This window comes from Notolabrus celidotus, chromosome 2, assembly GCF_009762535.1.
Source record: "Notolabrus celidotus isolate fNotCel1 chromosome 2, fNotCel1.pri, whole genome shotgun sequence".
Lineage (NCBI taxonomy): Eukaryota > Metazoa > Chordata > Actinopteri > Labriformes > Labridae > Notolabrus > Notolabrus celidotus.
Window position 1 is genome coordinate 33450979 of NC_048273.1, and position 22272 is coordinate 33473250.

General features: G+C 38.8%; 2 protein-coding genes across 3 annotated transcripts in view; one reads left to right on the forward strand and one right to left on the reverse strand.

Moving 5' to 3' along the window:
• The window catches only part of si:ch211-51h4.2, a 99682-nt gene extending 96933 nt beyond the window's left edge, over positions 1 to 2749 (forward strand). Inside the window, exon 18 of the mRNA XM_034702909.1 lies at positions 1190 to 2749. Coding sequence (XP_034558800.1) covers positions 1190 to 1400 — 211 coding nt within the window. The 3' untranslated portion in view covers positions 1401 to 2749. The remainder of the gene's footprint in view (positions 1 to 1189) is intronic.
• A 1452-nt stretch (positions 2750 to 4201) lies between these two features.
• tbl1xr1a (tbl1x receptor 1a) overlaps positions 4202 to 22272 on the reverse strand; it is a 58021-nt gene continuing 39950 nt past the window's right edge. The window contains exons 3-17 of one of the 2 annotated variants that reach the window (XM_034702926.1): positions 19412 to 19513; positions 16905 to 16939; positions 16567 to 16712; positions 16243 to 16468; positions 15897 to 16029; positions 14376 to 14517; positions 13705 to 13768; positions 13273 to 13370; positions 13112 to 13172; positions 12881 to 13002; positions 10654 to 10728; positions 9063 to 9190; positions 8674 to 8839; positions 7950 to 8051; positions 4202 to 7853 (exon numbers count right to left, since the gene is read on the reverse strand). In XM_034702926.1, the coding sequence (XP_034558817.1) occupies positions 7827 to 7853; positions 7950 to 8051; positions 8674 to 8839; positions 9063 to 9190; positions 10654 to 10728; positions 12881 to 13002; positions 13112 to 13172; positions 13273 to 13370; positions 13705 to 13768; positions 14376 to 14517; positions 15897 to 16029; positions 16243 to 16411 (1287 nt within the window). In that variant the 5' untranslated portion in view covers positions 16412 to 16468; positions 16567 to 16712; positions 16905 to 16939; positions 19412 to 19513 and the 3' untranslated portion in view covers positions 4202 to 7826. The remainder of the gene's footprint in view (positions 7854 to 7949; positions 8052 to 8673; positions 8840 to 9062; positions 9191 to 10653; positions 10729 to 12880; positions 13003 to 13111; positions 13173 to 13272; positions 13371 to 13704; positions 13769 to 14375; positions 14518 to 15896; positions 16030 to 16242; positions 16469 to 16566; positions 16713 to 16904; positions 16940 to 19411; positions 19514 to 22272) is intronic. The other variant, XM_034702919.1, reaches the window with a different exon arrangement.

Sequence of the window (22272 nt, forward strand, 5' to 3'; positions counted from 1 at the left end):
GACACTCAAGTCAGAAAGTGAAACTCAAATATTATATTGATTCATTACACATAGAGTGACATATTTGAAGCCTTAATTCTTGTAATTTTGAAGATTATGGCTTACAGAAAATGAAAACCCAAAATTCAGTGTCTCAGAAAATTAGAATATTGTGACAAAGGTAAATATTGGAAACTCATCGTGTATTCCATTCTTATGGGCAACAGTGTACAAACATCCATCCATCCATACATACATACATACATACATTCATTCATTCATACACACACAGACACAGACACACACACACACAGGCACACACATACATACATACATACATACATACATACATACATACATACATACATACATACATACATACATACATACATACATACATACATACATACATAAATACATACATACATACATACACATACATACATACATACATACATACACACACATACATACATACACAGGCACACACAGGCACACACATACAGACAGACATACATACATATTTACATACATACATACATACATACATACATTCATTCACAGACACACACACACTCACACACAGGCACACACACAGGCATACACATACATCCATACATCCATTCATTCATTCATTTATACACACACACACACACACAGGCACACACATACATACATACATACATACATGCATACATGCATACATACATACATACATACATACATACATACATACATACATACATACATACATACATACATACATACTTACATACACACTTGCCTTATGTATGTATACACACAGTGCTGTCACTTCATCAGCTTGAATAAAGTTGTTCAATGAAGGGAATAGTTCAGAAGGAATGTAGTGTTATAGTTCTATGAAAATGTGAATATTATGGCTCTAGAAAGTGAATCAGTCCAGATGTTGGGAACAGTCCTGCATCATTTCAATCAAATGAAAATGTACTAGATGTTCTGTGGTTTATAAATAGTGTTTAAAAATCTCTGATCCCAAAGTTCAGACATAAATGTGTCTGGAAACTCTTGCATCCCCACCAAAGTTAGTTATCGGGTTCTGCGACTTTGAATGTTTTGCTGGTTCATAGATTAGTGAGATTAAAAGATAATCAAATGTCAGTGTTTGGGTAAAAGTCAGTACCAGGTTAACAGATGAGTGACTCGTATCTTTTCTCTGTTCCTCTATTAGGCACATTGCAGTCCCTCTGCCAGTAGGTGACTGTGTCTTCAGCCTCAGCTGGCTGCTCCCCTGCTACTTCTTGTTTGCAGTCACCTACGACGTGCTGCAGACCCTGGCCGAGGTGACTCATTACCTGCACTTCTATAACCACGTCCAGGAAGCACACTACCACAATCTGACGGAGAGTGTAACAGCAGCCAATCTCTCCGTCCTGCTCTGATCTGCAAGCAGACAGATAACAGACTGACCAGACAGAGTTCAAATTGCCAAAAATAAATCAGAATGTTAGGAAATGCCTTTTTATTGTGTTCATACTCATCAAGCTCTGGATACTATATGAAGATTTTAAAGATGAACATTATCGCTGTTTGATGCCACCTTTGGAGGACTTGTTTCTTGTTTTTGCACTCCACGAAGTCATTTTTTATGACCCTGCTTTTTTTTCTCTTTAACGGCAGTTGTCTGCCTGCTCACTTCTTTTTTTAAATGAACAGTCAACTTTAAGATTATGGGGAGCCAGAAAATGTTCCCATAAGACACTTGGGACAAGCTGTTTTCACAATGTAAATGCAAGTTTCATCGACTGTATTATCATTGAATTTGAGTCTTCAAACCACATTTATGATTTTAAAAAGGAGACTGCAACACCTTGAAGTCAGCCATTGCTTGTACAGGCCATATTGTAATTATGAAATGGTTAGATCCTGGGACACATCAACGTGGCTTAAAATAGTTCCACCTAGCATAGAAAATATGATAGGCTGTTAGCATGCAGCAGTCTGTGTAATAGTATTCTTGACTGATTTAAAACCAGGTAGGTGAAGAAGGGGTACACACAGGTTTCTCCTTAACAAACTGTTAAAAGCACAGAGTTGAAGCCCCAAATCTGAAGACTGTCTCCACTCGTACTGGTCTCTGGTATTGTAGAAATGTAAATATTTTCAAAGGTTTTGATGAAAAACTATAAAGCAGAGTTTATGCTGATTCACTTTAAAAGCACTGTGCAGTATAATCTTTTATTTAAATGAAAATGTATGTTGCTATATTCACTTTATCTCCTAAACTTTGCCCCATGGACAGTTTTTATAGAGACAATCCTGCTGCAAATGAGCCCTGTGGGTGTGGGGATAAGAGGTGTGTATTGTTGATTGTAGTCGTCCAAACTGAAACGTAAAGATTTTTTTTTTTAAGCATGATCTATTTATCTTCCAAACATATAAATAATCAATGAAGACCGACATTACTGCTTAGCCTATCAAAAATCATCATTTAGCCATTTATTGCTTTTTTTCTTGCCTCATGGCAAATGCTCTGGGGCCCGGTACTGATCCATAGCCCTGTTTGAGCTGTTGTGTATTCTATTTAACATTATTCCTCCTGGATCTGATGAACTCTTATGCAACATTTATCTCCATCTTGTTTGTGTTTTCATCCGCTTAAGTATCAAACTGTACATGAACTTATATTAGCTGTGTAATCAGGGTCCTGCAGTGTAGTAACTTTGCAGTGACCACTATAAGCTGCTGAGAGGTTTCATTCGGAAATAAATATATAGCCATTTGCAGACAAGTGCCAAAAAAAATTTAAGCTTTTCTTCCATCTTTAAAATATGCAGAAGCTTGCCTCTTAAGTATCATTGCATCTGCTTTGTACCACAGAAAGCACAAGCATGGGCTCATTAGCATGAGATCATTTAAATATATTCTGTCATTATATAATTTATTATAGCTATTTTATTTATTTTTTTCACATGATTTAAATTTGAATGTTTGATTATCACAGATGGAAGAGTATTATTCCATGGTGTTGGCATTAATGATGATGATACACATTTACACACACACACAAATAAAAACTCCAAACTCTTATCAAAATATACTTTATTCTGGACTTTTTTGTTTCACTGATCTGACTTTAAATGTGAACAGATTGTTGTGATGTGAGTTGCAGTAAATAAAAATAAAAAATAAAAACCTGGGGACCCAAACGGAGAGAAGCTGCGGGGCTGACAGGGTGCTCTGTTGTTACAGGTTACAGCATAGATAAAGGCTGACTCAGCAACCGGTCACATCGGCCCAGACAAACTGCACAGAACAGACCAGAGGATGGCATGAACTCATCAGAGGAAGTTTCATAAGAGAAGTGCCTTTGATTTTGGAGAAAAGAACATTAACTGGTACACAAGAAAATTATATTTTCAAGCACATAGATGTGGACATGTCCAATTTATGACGGAGGGGAAATTGATGACATCAGTTCTGATAAGTCTGAGCACAACTTGTTCAGAAGCGGAGGTGCTCTGCAGGCAGATGTTATGCTTTTTAACTATGACTGAAGCTAAATGAAAGCTCTGACAGACTTTCATTAGAAAGTAACAACAACAAAACTTAGTTTCACCTTTGAGCTTAATCCGTCATAGTGTAGACTTGCCTGTTCTCTGGTTTTTAGTCTCATATTGCCAAAAGAAGAAAAAGCTCCTTTAGCTACAGAGCCTTCTAATGACACTATTTGTCTCAAATTGAGAGAGCACAAAGGGATATTTTTAGCACAGATCATTTAAGCATGTAAAGCATTTAATTAAGACATTCCTGCTCCCTGAGTAACCAGTGATTCTATTTGTGACTGGAATGGCTCCATTTAACCAGTTGGCTGCAGTAGAGATACACTATTAATACTCCTCCAGTGCGAAGAAGCCTGCAGGCAACCCAGGGATACAAAGAGCAGATATTTGTGTGGATACTCTCTGCCACGTTTCTGAATAATTATATCAGATTCCTCGTTCAGCCACTCAAAGGGATTGGGTGAGCGGAAAATGAAATGGTTCTGTTAGGAACAAGGCGTTCTTAATTATTATTGGCAAAATAAATGGTGCAAAATGCAAAAACTGACACACTCTTACAATTTAGACACATTTAACTTCACAAAAGAGATTGTATCTGCCTGCAGAGCCCCTCCACAAGAGGACATGATCCAAACGTTCAACAGAAAAGAAGGGGAAGCAGAAAACAATTGAGTCTTGGCTTGATTGAAAAATACAATTTTATTCCATTTAAAGACTTACTTTTTGAATTGTCTTTTGTGTAAGCCAAGAGGATGTTCAGGAGAAAGTACTTTTTGGGACCAAGCTTCCCAAAAGATTGAGCAAAAAGAAAAGTTAAACATTTCTTTATTCAAACATGGACAAATTTAGTGGTAATTTGCTCCTGGGGAAACAGTTGCCAGGCAAGGTGCCTTCAGAATGACAGCTCAGCTCAGTGAGCCTTACATTACAGGGTCAACCTCCAACTATTTGCAATAGCATCAAAGTAACAAAAAAAAAAACAAAAAACAATGTTTGAAATTGACATGACATGTCAATTAACACTGCCAATGAATCATCAATTCACATTTTTCAAATCTACAAAGAAATTACAAAAATGTAACTTTAAATTTGTCTTTAAAGAGTATAAAATGTCTCATCTCTGAGGAACCTCGGAATAAAATGTGAGCGGGGTTTTGGTGATGAAAAACAAGAACAAAGGTGAGAGAGAAGATGAATCCTAAAACACAAACTGATTGTTTTGTTGTTTGCATTTACCAGGACTGTTTGTGTTGTGTAAAGACATTAAACTTCACTCGTAGCTTTGTTGAATATTTTAGATCTACTTTATGTCCTTTACCCTTCCAACTGGGTTAGAAACAGCATAAATGTAGTGTATTGTGATAAGTACACACTGCTTTGAACACAGAAGCTTTAAGGGTGGAGTTTGGATCAGCCAGTGAGACTCAACTGAGAGCAAAAACACAACCTTTTAGAGACTGATGTATAATTTTGTGCCGTCTGTCTCAAACAAAACAACAGAACGAGATCTTCCTTCCTTCCAAGTAAAGGCAGCCTGTTGACAAATAAACACCTGATTTAATCCTTCCTGTCGCGCAAGAGACATGTGGACAGTTGCGTGTTTTGAAATATTAATAAATAAATCTCCAGATTCAGCTTTGAGTGTCTTTAAACCCTTTACAAGAGCAAAGCCAAGGAACAAACAAGGGATCAAAGTGGCTTAACTTTGTTCCAACTGCAGTTTTAAATTGCACAGTATCTTAGTCTCTCAACCAGGTATCCTTTTGAAGGCTTGGCTAAGACAGCTCGTCTAATCTAGCCAGACATGTAACAAACACAGTTTTCATCCAGCTCTGAGTCAATTGAACCTCTGTACTCAATCACCAAATCACAACAAAGGTTTCTTCCAGTCTGAACTGGCATTTGAAGCAGCAAGTCTGGACTGGGATTTTTCTTTTAACATCAGTGAGGAGGGATTAGAAACAGCAGTAATGGAAAAACGTATACAGGCAGAAACCTCACGCAGAACCTGTTTCATTGGCGGATAATCATCTGCCTCAACTGACTGATGACTGTCTTTCAAGTGACTTGTGTATATAGGGCTCCCCTATGTCAACAAACACACAATAAGTACTGTTACTACCTGGCTTTCTTACTGATCTTAAGAAGCTTGATTCTGATTGGTCAAAACCCCTCGACAGCGGTTATTAACTTTCACTAACATGAGCAACACCACAGGCAAACTGATTCCCCGTCATGTTAAATCAATGCGTGGAAAAGAGAGCCGTCACATTTAGCTTCTGCTTGTTGACACCTTAGACCGTTAGCTAAATCAGAAGGCTATGGATGTTTACATATTGGATCCTGTCCAGCAATAATTAGCAACGGCAGTGGAGCAGGTGAGATCACCTTTACGTTACTGGCCTCTACAGAGAAACTTAAACCATGAGCGGTGGTGATGATAGCAGCAGGGTTCAAAGTTGTGACATTTGCCTTGTTTATTTTTAAAGGTGTGTGAACCTCAGAGCTCAGAGAAGGAGAGCTGAATGAGGACAGTTTCATGTTAACGCCACCGCAACAGGCAGATGAGAATACATCACCATGGAACACTGGGACTATTTTTAAAAACTGTAAACATAAATCACTTTTAACCAATAAAATAATCTTTTGTTTTTGACACCGTGTTTGTATTTTAAGTTAGTATACAGGTAATAAACGGGTGTCTTGTCTCACCCTGTCAGGATTCTTTTTCCCATGACAACCTGCTAACCATACATTATCCCTTACTTGATAAGTACATATTGTCACTTTAACATCTGTTATTCAAAAAAGCAAATTAAAAAATGTCTTTCAATGCTGCATTCAAGTCAATACCGCTCACAGTTCATAGTTTTGACCTGTTCATTTGCTTATGTATTACAGCCTTGAGGTATGGGCTACAGTTAGATGTTAGAAGTCACTATTGCTGTCAGTCTCATAATGACTCTTAACCATTAGATTCATCTGCTTATTAAGCAACTCAAATCTCTTTGTTAGTTTACTGATGCGACCAGACATGCAGGGTACAAGAGCTCAGGGCACTGAACCTCTAATGACTGTGGCTTTGTGATATCAGGCTCAAATCACTCAGGTTAGTCCTGTCTGTACAGCATCTACCTCAAGAAACTGCAACAATTAGAGGCTGCACGACACTTGAAAGGGACAGACCGGCTTCTGACTGCCTCATTGCAGGACACTGTGTGCCCAATTTGAGGCATGTTAGGATAATGATTATACATGAGAGAACACACTTCAGTCTTTATACGCAATGCCTAGGAGGAAACCATTCTCAAATATTAATGCAAGTGTTTTTGTTTTGTGTTGAATCCTACTGGCTGAGTACAGTATTGAGTTTTCAGCTTTCTTTTGAAATCAGACAGGTAACCGCTCAGGCCAAAACATCCAACAAGAGGAGCTGTGGGTAAAAGAATCTGAACAAATAGTGCACAAAGGAGCTGTTTTCTTTAAAAAAAAAAACGGATGTACATCATCTGTGTCGTGTGGCAGGAGGATGTACAAAGAGAGAAGTCAGTTTGTCCTCTGGAGAAGATGACACATGAATTACTGCATTTTGAAGTCCATTCTATGACCCACTCACAGCTGCTGCAACTACTACTGCAAAAAAAATAAACACAAGGTGTGCGACATTGGTTTGAAATCATGACGAGGACACAGTTTGAGTTGCATGTCTGAGCGTGTTTGTTTGTATTTCCTTCTCCAATTAGTAAAAGTGGGACGTGGCCAGCCCCCGCCCCTCCCCCAAAGATAAAAAATATAAAAACATTAAAACAAGTGATCTGAAATTTAAAAAAACTAAGTGCCATCCTATATTACGGTGGAGAAGTTGATATGTCTGCACAATGAGATCCAACTAGTAACAAAGATCAACACTTTTTTCATTGTTTTTCATTTTGATGATGATGAGCATGGTTTAAAGATCAAAAAAGCAAAATAGCTTCCAAATTTTGGTACATATACGGATCTGTAACTTTTTTTTGTCTGAGTTTTTTTCTTTTTTCCGCTGCGTCCCTTCTGCATCTCTGTTAGAGTCTGCACAGATAGAGAGGGGCGCCTCCATCCGCCCGTTTATCCATCCGTCCTTCTGCTCATCCCTGTGTCTGGACCTGCTGTGTCGGGTGCTTGCTTCCTGTTCCTGTTTCCTGCTTCCTGTCTGTCGGTGGGCGGGGCCATAGTCGTAAGCGTGAGCAGTACGCAGGGCAGGCAGGGACAGTCATTTGGCTATGTACACATTCATGGTCGGTCCATGGCTTCCAACAAACAGCGGCACTATTTCCGAAGGTCTAGTACACACACCTGGGGCAGAAGAGGAGAGATGGAGCTTTAGGGACGGGAGCAGAAAAATCACATCACAAAGTAGAGCTGAATCCAAACAGGGCTGGGTGGACTTACAGATCCGTCTGACGCACTGGCTCCCACTTTGTCCCCTGCTGCATTCCAGCAAACCTCGAAGATTCCCCCTGTCCCTCTGTAACTGTGGACTAAAGCGCCCGTCTGCAGCACCAGGGAAGGAAGCACAGAAGGGGTGAGGAGGAGAGACATGCTAGGTGAGAAACTAGAATATTCCAGGAGAAAGGAGACATTATTTAATGAAAATTATTATTGCTAAACCTTTTTTAGTTATTAAACTCATAATGTAGAAAATCAGTAAATTGTCTTTTAAAAATGATAACTGCAGTTACAGTCGTCTACCACTTGAGGGCAGCAGTGATACGCCTCTCCACATGCTGGGTCTTTGTTTAGTTTAGTGGTTTGGTGCTCGACAGGCAGCATTTATCATGACTGAACAGAGGCTATCAAATAAACTATGAATGTATAACACAAAAATTAAAGAGTGAGCAGTCAGCAAAATTATGTTTCTATCACTTCCTTTTATACATTCTAACATTAAATTGAAAGCATTTTCAAGGATTTCAAACACCCGTTCGTACCCTGAATAAGGTGTTATTATGCATTAGAAAACTGAATCTCTATTTGTATGACACCTTCACTTTCCTGCCCACCAAAGACTGATCTGTGAGGTCAGACTCAGGCCACACGTTCATTTCTGTTACATTGCCTTTGTATGAACAGCTGTGGTGTCGTGCTTATGAGCCCTCTGTCCCCCTCATCATACCTGTGTATTCCAGATGTGCACGCATTTGTCGAAGGAGCCACTGGCCAAATGACGACCATCGGGGCTAAAAGCCACACTGTAGACCGGCTCCTGGTGTTTGGTCAGCGTATGGATACAGATGCCTCTCTCCACGTCCCAAAGACGGACTGTGGAGTCAAACGAAGCACTGTGGGAAGGGGAGGAGGAGACAAACAGGGTTATGGGGATGCTAATGTAGAGTCAGGACACTTTGACACTCTTAGGAAAAAAGAAATTAAAAAAATTAAAAAGAGCATTATTGTGCAAAAAGCCTTTGATGCAAAGCTCAGCAATATTAAAGGAGACAAGTGAAGAGGAATTCTGCATTTTGTTCCTGGATAATAAACTGTCATGATATTACTGATGCTAACCTGGCTAGCATTAGATTAGCACTGGGATTGTTGGTTCCAGGGCCAGTTGGACTCCATTTGATGGTGTAGATTTCTTTACTGTGGGCCTGCAGGTCGTGGACACAAGAGTCCTGCTTCATACTCCAGATCTGAAAAGAAACAAAGCAAAATTCAACAACTTGAAGTTTTTCTCCACTCTTATTGATTTGCAATTAGGGTTGCAAAGGGGTGGAACATTTGAGCTGGGGAATTTCGGAAATATTCGGAAATATTCCTAATTGGAAACTTTCCATGAGAATTAATGGGAATTTATGGGAATTAACTGGGAATTGAGGGTTAAATATATTATTGAACAATCAGTTCTTTCATTGAAGAACAAAAACATGAATGTTGAGTTAAATATTACTCATCCCCCCGACCCAACCCATTCACAAATTAACAAAAATGCAAAACTAACAAAGTCCCATTCAAAATGTTAAATAAAAAAGCATCTTTCCTCAAGCTTCTCAAGCCTCTGCAGGATTCTAGAAATCATCTGTGCATGTGATGGAGGAATGCACAGTGCATGTAGGGGGTGTGGTCTCAATAGCCCTGCAGTATAAGGTGGGGGCGGCAGTAGCTCAGTCCATAGGGACTTGGCTTGGGAACCGAAGGGTCGCCGGTTCAAGTCCCAGTATGGACGAAGTTTGGCAAGTGGATTGGTGGCTGGAGAGGTGCTGGTTACCCTGCCTGGGCACTGCCGAGGCACCCTTGAGCAAGGCACCGAACCCCCAACTGCTCGAGGTGCGCTGGTTGACGGCAGTATCCTCACTCTGACATCTCTCCCTAAGCATGTTCACTGCATGTGTGTGCATTTGTATGTATATACTAAAAAAACTGTATGTGTAGCATGTCCAAAATAGCATGAGTGAAAAAATTGAATTTCCCCCCCTGGTGATCAATAAAGTACCTTTCTTCTTTCTTCTTCAGTAAGCAGCGTGCTTATATGTGAATGTGATTGAGGAATAGCATAGATATTCAACTGTACTTGCATGAAATCTGGTTGTTTTAGTCAGGATTATGCTAAAATTTATTTTCCCCAACTATATTTAAGTTATTTAAGAGCCAACCTTCAATTTAGTAAATTCCTGCTTTATTCCCATAAGTTCTTGTTAATTCCCATGGAAAGTTTCCAACTTTGAAAATTCCTGGAATTTTGCAACCCTATTTACAATTGTGTGATCATGTAGCATGGAGCTAAAACAGTAACTTGAGTGAGTAACAAAACACTGTCTGTATCATGAGTTATTTGAACTGTGGTGCTTGGTAACAGCAGCAGGGATCCGTGGAGAGTTTTTTTTAAAGCACATCAATAGCAAGAAGAATTAAGTTAGCCTTTCAGTCACTGCTTAAAATCTAACTCCACCTTTAATCTTACCCAAACTATCTGAGGAAACTAAATAGCAGTAGATTACGTCTAATAAAGATGAACTCTCCCTTTTTTGAATCCACATTAACAATCCCCATTTGGCCCTCCCACATGACTAAGCATTTTCAGGTCAAGGGTAGCAGTGACAGCGATATTGATGACAGAAGGGGTTCAATATTTCACCACATTTTGCCCTCAGCTCACCTTTAACGTCATGTCGTCTGAGCACGAGGCTAGCAGGTTCCCTGTGGGATCCCACTTGATTGCATTTACTTCATTCTGGGAGGAAAAGAAGGAAGGAATGAAAGTAGGAACACGAACAATCACAGAGAACTTATTTGTTGCAATGAACACACTATATATTGTGCCATGTCATGTTATTTTCTCCAAAAAAGACACGATTTTGGAATGAAAGTAGACTACATCTAAGAATATTAGTTATATGTTATACCTATAACTAGGGATGTAAGGATACACTCAACTCATGATTCGATTCGAATCCCGATTTTTGGTTCACAATACGATTCACTCACTATTCTCTACAGTTTTCAAGAAAACTGGATTAAACTCAAAAGTTGAATAAATATTATTTTATTTCAATTCTCAGATATGGACAGTTGGAATATCAGGGTTCCCACTCTTTTCCAGAGATCATTTTCCAGGACATTTCCAGGACATTTTCAGTGATGATCAAGCTGGTATGACAGTCTAAATTTAGTTCCTAATTTAGTTCCTAAATAGTCTAATATGTTCCTCTCAGTGGAAGTCTACATTGAAGACATGTAGTCTATGGCTATCAATGAAATCATCTCTTACATGCTTAAAAATGATGGCAAATTGATTATAGAATAATGCAACCACAGATGTACAGCACTTCAATTTATTAGTGCAACCAAGTAACAATGATGGCAACATCTCAGCTTTCTCTTTTCTCAAAAAATATAAAAATAGCTAAGTAAAAAACAAAAGAGCCAGCAAAGGACTCTGGAAGCTGCCTTACTGAAATAAATAAATAAGAATAATAATGATTAGAGGATCAGTGCATAAATTGACCTAAATAGATCTGAATGACAAAAATGGCCACAAATGTTGAATGGGGATGTGTTTTTTTAACCTTGTTAGATCGCACACAGTCATGTTGGAATCATTTTCCAGGACATTTTACTTTTTCTCCCATTTTCCAGGTGTTTTCCAGTACTGGAAAACTGGTCAACTGTTTTCCAGGTTTTCCAGTTTTTCCAGGACGCGTGGGAACCCTGAATATGTATTTTTTCTCTTATATTTCTTTGTAAACACAGTAATCCTTTTTCACTTTTAAGGCGTGTTGTAACTCAAATAAAAACACTGCACACTTTTTTTCCACAACTTGCAAAAAAACTAAAATCACTGTACAAAAATACCTTGTTGGAAAATTTTAGAACAATTATATAGAAATGGAAAGTGAACAATTCCTAAATGAAAGTATTAAATATTAAAAGAAATAAGGTCAATCTCTTAAAATGCTTGAAATTTACATCCCTAATTTAGAGTGATCGATCTTTGGAAATATTAACAATCAAATATCGTTTAATCATTACAAAAACGTGAACATTTTTCATGTCAAAAATAATGTCAAATGCTTTTTTTTCCCCTAAATCAAATTTTCCTTCATGACACTGTATATTACTGACATATTAAACAGCTACAGATCATATTGAGGTGTTCAAAATGTTAACATGCTGAATATCAACGTGAGGAGCAGGCTTATAAATAATCTCTGTGGACGCATGGTCATAGAGTGAAGACTCAGACTACAACATGTGGATTTACTGCAACAGGACAACTGAACAGAATCAGACTTTGGACTCACAGTGTCCAGTTTTCTCGTTCTTATTGAGATAAATAAGCATGTGAACGCGGTCATGTGTCAGCCGGGAGTGCAACTGGGTCAGAATCAGTCCGGCGGCGGAGAAAAAAAGCGGCCGTGGAGACCTGTCACTCAGCTGCAGCTCCCAGCTGAGCATCTCCACTGTGAGCAACACCTTCAGACAGCTGATTCACATCGAAACATGCTTTAAACTTAAAACACCTCCACTCAGCGAGTGACGAGAGAGCAGCACAAGAGACTTAATGATGTTGAATAAGCGGAGTGAAATGCAGATAGAGCCCTCCACTGTTTAAAAATAATATCCAGATACAAATGTTGTTGAATTGATTTTAATCCACCCTTAATTGTACTGATTTTTTACCGTCTTCCGATATATCCTTACATCCCTACCTATAACAGATTGTGTTACAAATATCTTTATCCAAAAGCAGTTCAGACAGAAACAGTGACGCAGGTTCATGTCCTTCCAACATTTTAGACTGTGTAGATACATTTACATATTTACACACACACACACACACACACACACACACACACACACACACACACACAGACTGCACTTACTGTGTGTCCCTGGAATGTTTTAATGGGTCTGTCCTGTCCCAGTTTACAGACATGGATGCACATGTCTGTACTACAGGAGGCGAACGTGTTGTTGCTCTGCCAATCCACGTCTAATGCTGGAGCTGCAGGAGACACACGGACCAATGTTAAATAAAAAATACACTTCAGACACAGGAGCTAATTCAAAAGGCTGAAGAAATCAAATAAAACAGAGGAGAGAACATGTCGTACCTGAATGGAAAGGAAACTGTTGTTTGGCTTCTCCTGTATGGGCATCCCATATGATTGTTGTCTGATAGGGAACATATTCATGTACAGTTAGAGCTAACAAAAACTAAACAGTGTGTTTGTTTCATGAGAGAACCATGCTGCATTAAAGACCCTGTGTTTACCTTGTCTACTCCTGCACTAAGGATAAAGTTGCCTTTTTTATTCCATTTAAGGGCGAAGATGGGACCTTTGTGTTGGCCAAGTGTACTTGCAAGGTTTCCTGTGATGCAAAACACAGACAGGGAACAAAAATGATAAGTGTTAAAAGTGAAATGACAACAACAACCCAACACAAACACATGGAGCAGGAAAAACTGAGAGTATGCAGTTTGAAAACCTGCCTCTGGGTGGCAGTATTGTTAAAGGCTAAAATAAAGCCATGTGGCATTCAGCACCACAAATAACATCCAAAAATTCAGAGCAGGATGATTGTGAGAGTTTTTGCTATGTGAGTGTAGAAATTAACTTTTAAAAGATTAGGAACCAATAATGTTTGTTCTGCTTACAAAGGGACAAATAACACATTCATAGTGAATAAATCAAAGCCATCTCACCATCCTTCGTCCATATTCTGGCAAAGCCGTCATAAGAGCCTGTTGCTAACAGCGTGCCTTCGCTCTGTCAGAGAAATAGAGAGAGTGTTAGCTCTCTTTTGCATTTTCAGTGTTTGCATTTCAGAGTCCTGCCTCAATGAACATTCGCCGTGATTCAGCTGCTATCATAAGAGAGGTTCTGTGTTCTCCATCAGCGTGGATGCTTTCCAGGAAATGTCTGCCTCTGCCCTTGGCTCAGGTTTACAATCCACTGGCTCGACTAAAGGAAAATTTCACTCTCTGATACACCTTCAGTGTGAGACATCATCCACAGTAACGGTCTGAGCACTCGGGGAGTTCCACAGAGTGTTGTAATTTGACTCTCGGGTGTATTTAGGAGCATTTTGGGCGCAGAATGAGCGTTGCAGTCATTACAAATGCTGATCTGAAAACGTGTTATAAATCTGCATGATTATTACGAAACAGCACTTGAATAGTTAGAAATATTTCCACCATTCCCACAGCTTTGACCTGGTTCCACATTTTGAACTGATGCAGCTATGGAGGGTGACTCACTTGTTACATCATATGTGTGTGTGTGTGTGTGTGTGTGTGTGTGTGTGTCTGTGTGTGTGTGTGTGTGTGTGTGTGTGTGTGTGAGGGAGGGAGGGAGAGTGTGTTAGCGTGCTTACATTCCAGTCTAGCGAGGTGACGTCTTTGTTGCTGGGGACATCCTGTCCACCCTCTCGTATGCAGTGTCTCAACACCAGCTGTGTGGAGCTGCTTGTACTGTTCTCACTCAGGTTCCAGATACGAGCCGTCGAATCGCCAGACCTGACACACACACACACACACACACACAAACACACACATATTAATGGCTGAAGCACTGGGTCTTCTGGTTGGTTAGAACGGCAAATGTGATGCAAAATATTTGGGATTTTTTAATGGTGGGACCACATTCCAAGACTGTCAAACCAATTTCATGCTGCAATCAACAAAATAAATTCAGCTGTCCCAGTTTTAAGCTGCTTCTTGCTGGAAACGGTAAATTCAGACACCTAAAATGTGTACAATAATAACTCACAATGATCGTATTATCATCGTTTTTTTTTTAGTCCCACTTCAACTGAGTTTTATTCTTACAACACTTTTATTTTACCATAGTTTATTTATTTATCTATTTATTTATTTATGTATTTATTTATTTATTATCTAGTTCAAATTTTAGTCACTTTTTTAAGTATAGCATCTTAGTTTCTTTTACTGGTTTCATATTTTAGTGTTTTATTATCTTACAAATCTATTATGAGTTGAAATTCCTGTGCTTTAGTTTTAACATCTTATTTTACCTTCAGTGTTTCCTCATTAAGATATCATGAAAGTGTCTCCTCAGTTCGTTCAGCAACTTAATGCTTTTTTTTTTGTTGCATATATTGTGTTCTTAACCTTAGGATTGTGGGGTGGGTTTTGGGGTCAGGGCTGGGGTTGGGTTTGGGGATGTCAGGATTAACCAGTTTCACTATTAACCATGCTTAAAAGTGTCACGGTTAATCTAATTGTGAAAGCTTGACATTCATCAAGGAAGTAACAGACATTAATCTTTAAAATAAATAATTCCCTTTGTCTTTTTGAGCATCAGACTAACATGTGAATAATGACACTTTTTTTTTTTTTTTTTTGAAAAAAAATGACACTTAATAATGACACTTAAAATCTACTAGAATATTAAATTTGATTTCATCCAGGAAGTAGCAGACATTAATCCTTTAAATTCAACAATCCCCACTTTAGACAGTTTCATGACAAACTGGAACATAAGAATACTCCAGAACACAAATAACGTGTTAGTCACTCTAAAAGTTCTGAGGAGGGACCCTCAAAACCTGTTGGTAAATAAAACGCATAGTAATCCGGGTAAATCGTGAAACCGTGATTATTTCTCTCACAATAATCGTGCCACCAAAATCTTTAATTGCTGCATCCCTAGCTGTGATTAGGATGGGGGTCTTTTTATTTTTATTTTTATATTTCTAATTGATTCTATTTTAAGTTGTTTTTATGTACAGAACTTTGTGTTACAATGTCATTGTATGAAAAGTGCTTTATAAATAAAATCTGATTGATTGATTGATTTTTTGAAACTTGAGTCCAGCTTGAGAGCTTTGCTGTATTTGTATGTCCATGTCAGAAGAAAGGAAAATGTGAGTTACCCCGATGCCAGCAGATCACTGACTGGGTTCCAGGCACAGATGAAGACTTCTGACTCGTGGCCCCTCAGGACCATGGCCTTGTTCTGAGGGATCTCCACATCTCCATCCACCTCCATCAGGTCTGCGTGGTTGTCTAAGCAAAGAGTTTTGAGTTAAAAAGCAGGACTGTCATCAACTCTTAGTGAGGACTCTTGATTGATAAAGAGACTTTTAAAAACTTAATCCACAACTTTTTCCTCAGCTTAAAATCTATTTACAACCTGAATTATAAAACTACTCAAATAGTTAAAAAAAAAACTTTAAATAGACGAGTGTATATTGTACACTTTGTAAACATATCACTCACTAGCTAAGGCGTGGGCTCCGTTCTCCTCCCCGTTGGCAGTATTCTCTCCGTTCTTGGCGTTGCCGGCGATGCTGCCACCAGTGGCCGATGTCGGTGCTGAAGCGGCAGCCTGCTGCTGGGCCATCTTGTCCCTGTAGGCCTGCTGCCTCGTCTGAACGACATCAGGCATCACAGCGTCGATCAGGGACAGAGACTCTATGGGCCGCCCATCAAATAATGTGCCGTCCTACAGAGAAAGAGAAGAAACGACCCGGAGGTTAGACAGGAAAGGAGGGGAGAGACGAGGGAGGAGGAGAGTTCTTAAATATCTTGTCAGCGTCTCACCTCATTGATGCTGACTTCAGCCTCCACGTACTGCAGGCCCTTCTGGATGATGCTGATGAGGGCAGCAGGGGGAACCAGAGCACCATTGATGTTGGATTGGCTGATGTGACTTTCTATACCGAACGTAAACGCTGAGTGGGAGAACCCTGAGAGGAGGAGAGGAAGAAAGAAAGAGGGGAGGAGAAAAAGTTAGCCTACATAGTCCACAAATAATCCAATGAGATACTCAATGCACATTCTAGGGATATATATATAAATATATATATATTTCTTTATCTGGGCCTCATGTTGATACTTTATTTAAAAGGCTTTTGCCAGTATTGATGTACTGATATTACCGTGATTGACCAGCTTGGAAGAGCTTGTTTTACTTCTGAAAATAATGAAAATACATTTATAATCATGCCTGATAATTACTGCACATGGAACTAGCACAGATATTCATATTTCTGTTATTACACAGCTGAGCCATAATAACACTGCCCTGTTTGCAAATCTGACACAGTTAGAATAAAAAATACTGATAATAAAACCATAACAGTTTTTTTTAAACTCGTATGAACGTTTCCCTGTTAAATATAATATGTAACAAAGAAGAAGGTTTGCAGCAGACTGTCATTGATATTCAGATGTAAGTGTAGAACAGCTCCAGTTGAGCCGGGACTTTTGGCAGCTCCTCAGTAGTGAAATTAGAGTTCTGGTTCACATAACTCGCACAGTTGGACAAAGGTTATTACTGCACCCACAGAGTTCCTCACACAAAGGGAAGGCAGCCGGAGTTTATAAATGACCAGTGAGACTCGTTTGAACTCATTTAACCGTTAAGTCTTTCTGCTGTCTAAAAAGCCGCACAAGACAGACTTGACTATGAATGTACTCTGAATGTTTAGATTACTACTCTGCATGCTAGCATTCTTCATTGCCTTTAGCATGTACCTTAAGTTTATCAGTACAGTCCACAATATCTACAAAGTGGACCACTGACAATACCTCAGTTCCAGTATATGATCCTGTCTGACCAACAGTTTATACACACACTGTCTGTCCCACAAGGATGAATGTAACAACGTCTGTTCAACCCACTGTGTCTTATACACGACAAACCAATGACCCACACTGAGTGTCTACACACAGTGACTCAGCTGACCAGACAAACTGAGAAGCAGCTTTCAGATGGCTGCTCAATACACAGACTTAAAAAGCATACAAAGGGATGGTAGTTTGTTTCCTTCGTCATGTAGATAAACAAAATACCCCCCAAAAAAGCCAACAGACTCTTGGGAATTGCTAGCACGCTTTGCAGACCAGCAACATCAGAGTCCCGGCTGACACCTGACCAAATATACGTTTATTTTTCTCAATAAGAACGAGTAGGCAGAAAACTGGACACTGTGAGTCTGAAGTACTTTTTGTTAGTATTATGAGCCTTCATTTTATAAGACTATGTCCACGAAGAATATTTTTATGAGCCTGATCGTTGATAATCAGTGTTAAACATGTACCCGCATGAAATACCATCAGTTATGTGCATTTGTTTGCTGTAGAAAATATAATATGGGGGGAAAAAACATATTTGGCTTTGTTTTTTACATAAGAATAATAAAGGGTTATTTTTATTGATTAATCGATAATTGATCGTAAACATTTCCAAAAACCATCACGGAAAATACTTAAAATGTACATCCCTAATACAGTGAAATGTTGTCGCCCTTGTGAGTGGGGACAAGAATGACTAGTCTTTTTTTTTTATTGTGGGCCTGATATGCAGGTCAAATACTGTGTCCAAGCAACCACCCACCACTAGTCTGCGCTGTTGCTCTGGTTAATGGCTACAGCCATAGTGCTATCCTGTCTGTGAAACAAGCACAGGTGACAGATTGATCTAGAAAACAGAGATTAAGTGTCTGGTTAAACTTGCTTTAACAACTGGAGCAATGTGTAACCAGCACAGGCATGTGGACGTGAACCTACAAGGAGAACCTACAGTTGGTGGTGTCAGCTCTACAAATGTTTTCCACACTCTACAAACCAATTTGGCATTGTCTACCCGCAGACTCTGTGACCCTGTTGTGTTCAATGTTGACTGTTTTCTGACTGTTCCTTACATCAGACTTGTTGGTTGGCTGGAATTAAGATTCCCTTCAAAAAGTCAAATAACCCTAAAACAAACTAACTGTCAAATGATCTCATGGAAAAATGCTGGTGTTGGTCAGACATCCATTGCAGAAGCCATAACTCCAAAATTTATGTTTCTGACTTGTGTTTATGCTGTGTTCGTATCAAACAATTGGTAGGTTAATAATAGCATTATGCTGATAGGAGAGGTTAATTTATCATTATCATTATATTGTTATAGTTAAAGCTGTTATTATTATTATTAGTATTGCTGTTGTTAGTATTATTATCATTACATTGTTATAGTTATAGCTGTTATTATTATTATTGCTGTTGTTTTTATTATGATTATATTGTTATAGTTAAAGCTGTTATTATTATTATTAGTAGTATTGCTGTTATTGTTAGTATTATTATCATTACATTGTTAAAGTTATAGCTGTTATTATTATTATTGCTGTTGTTTTTATTATGATTATATTGTTATAGTTATAGCTGTTGTTGTTATTATTATTATTATTATTATTATTACTATTGTTATTATAACTACAAACTATATAAGGATAAAATTGTAATTGTATTGTAATAATTTACAATAATGTAAGCTGACATTGGGTGTTAAAATTGAATAGCTATAAAGGAAAACAACAAAAAAAAATCTGATAATAAATATGTGAATAACCAAAATAATTCACATGTAGGTTAAAGAAGAAAGGTGCTGATTGGATACCTGACTCCTGTAGGTATCTGTAGACCAGGAAGTTGACCTCATCACTGCTAATGCTCATCTTTACTCCTGTTACACCATGAGGTCAGCACGCACACAGCTAGCCTAGAAGACAAAGAGAGAGAGAGAGTCATCAGTGGTGAAGACAAACACTCATCGTCACTCATCATTGGCTGTACAGCTCAGTGCACATGATGCATACAGACCAGCAGTGTGACTGCAGTTTCATAAAGACAGCTGATATATGGCAAGATATGTTTGGAGTCCATTCATTGACTCTACAAAGGAGACTTTATCAAGCCTCTTTTTAAAAAAAAAAAAGATTTCACTTCGAAATGATTCAGGAAATGATAACAGCTGTTGACCTAGTTTAACCTCCTTCAGTTTTAGGATTACGACACAGGAAGTTGTCCAACCAAAACATGTGGAATTATAAAACTGTTCAAAGACGAGGGTTGCCACAACTCTTGATATAACATTAAAGCATTGGATATGACATCCACAGTCCAGAATGTGCTGGCAGTGGTGAGGAGAGGCAGCAATATGAGGAAGCACTACTTGCTAATAAATCTGCTGTGTGGAACATGGTAAACAAAAATGACATTACTCACACATTGTTTTACAGTTGTCTCCTACTTAAACAGAAACACCTCCAACATGACATCACATCCTGCAGCTCCATCACTCAGCGATAGGATAGCTAAGCAGGTAACACAATCATCCAAAAAGCAAGTCCCTCTCTGATCCCTTCCGTCATAGATACCCGAAAAGTTCAGAGACGCACAAAAATAGCAAGAGCAGTCTTCATCGCCAAGGACTTGCAGCTGTTTTCAGTTGTTAGCAATGTGAGCTTTTGTCACCTTATGAAAACACTTGAAATCTCTTCATCTGTGCTACTAAGTACTAGGGATGCAGCGATTAGAGATTCTGGTGGTCCGATTATTGTGAGAGAAATAATCACGGTTTCCCGATTATTATTCCTTTAATTGACCAACAGGTTTTGAGGGTCCTTCCTCAGAGCATTTAGAGTGACAAACACGTTATTTGTGTTCTGGAGTGTTCTTATGTACCAGTGTAAAGTGGGAATTATTTCATTTTAAAGGATTAATGTCTGCTACTTCCTGGATGAATGTCAAACTTCATATTCTAGTAGATTTAAAGTGTCATTATTCACATGTTAGTCTGATGCTCATAAAGACAAAGGGAAGTTTGATGTTAACCTAAACTGTACTCTCATTTTAAAGAGTTATGAAACATCAGATTTGAACATAATAGTCTATTCTAGTTGGAAAAATATTTCATGATTTTATTCATTATAGACATTTGTCTCTTTCAATACCATTCAAGTCTGGAAAAAGTTATTAATATAACAAGCTGTTTACACGACCTGACTGAAGCCTGTCAGGTTATTATGAGCTCTCACCTCTGTGTCTCTGCCTCAGTCAATATTTGGATTTATTTTGATTCTTATATTATCATTAATATGTAATCCTCTACAATACTGGTGCATGTCTGAGCTTTTGATAACATGCTGACACACTTACCCTGTGTGAGCGTTATATATTAAATTAATAATTAAACTGAGAGAGAGAGAGAGAGAGAGAGAGAGAGAGAGAGAGAGAGAGAGAGAGAGAGAGAGAGAGAGAGAGAGAGAGAGAGAGAGAGAGAGAGAATATGGATTGAAGACGTACAACGAAAATGAGTCATTAGATCATGGAGTCTGTGTTATGTGAGTCTCTGTATAGGCCTACAGTATAACTTTAACTAACTAACTATGATATAAACCAATCTGAAGTCTCTGTCAGCAGAAAAACGGTGAAAGCTGACTCATATCATTGATCCCTCCACAGGTTGAACGTGCACTCAGAGATCAGCGTGTTATGTTTTAATAAAAGAGACGCACTCCACCAAATGTTTATTTTCTACCTTTTTCTTCTTCTTAGGCAGTTTTAGAAGCGCCTTTTCTGCTGCACTGGACTGATTTTGATAAAACTCCGCCAACACGTTGTTGTAATGTTGCAGTTAAAAATGAAAACAGTGTTCTTCGTGAAAACACCATCTGACGGCACCTGGGGCGGTACGGAAATAGGCGGAGGCGGCTGTCTCACACTTTCAAATGACAGAGAAATTCGGCACAGGTGTCACTCCTTTTTCATTTACAAGTTTCGCCGGGCATAACGTACCGGCCGCTTTATGACAGAGACAATACACACGCAACTTGGTGTTGCAGAGCCTTCATGATTAGGTTAACCATGAAACTTTTAAGCGCGGTTAAAAGTGAAACCTGACATCCCTAAGTACCCACATTTTTCTGCACCGAGATGAATCTCTACCTCTGTGGAACAACAAACACAGGTACTGAAAACAAACTGACTCAAGCACTCCAGAGCCCTGTTCTCACTACAGATTGTTGGACCTCACACAGAACAGAGAGCTACCTGTGACAGCTCATCGTATGTTGGGTCGGGGAATGAAGAGCGCAGTACTCCAAACATGTCTCCTGTGTGTAAGCCATACAAGCGCTCATTTGGCTCACAGGAGTTGACAGATGCAGTGGATATGTGGAAGTTAGAGAGGCCAAACATGTCACATCCAGTAACCACAGATAATGTTTTGTTTATGTAAGGGCAGTTATTTATTTCAAATCATGCAATACACAAGTTATGTGCACAAATTGAAATGTTGGGTTTTTTCTCCTCCAGTTGCTGTTCCTATAAGTTTTTCCTTTACTGTCTAAGAATCCATTTCCTGACCAAAAAACTGAGGAACATATTGAACCGTTGGCTAACTCATAACTGTAATCTTGCATGCATAACAATTTGAAAGGATTCTGTACTGTAATGTAGATCAGATATTATGTTTCA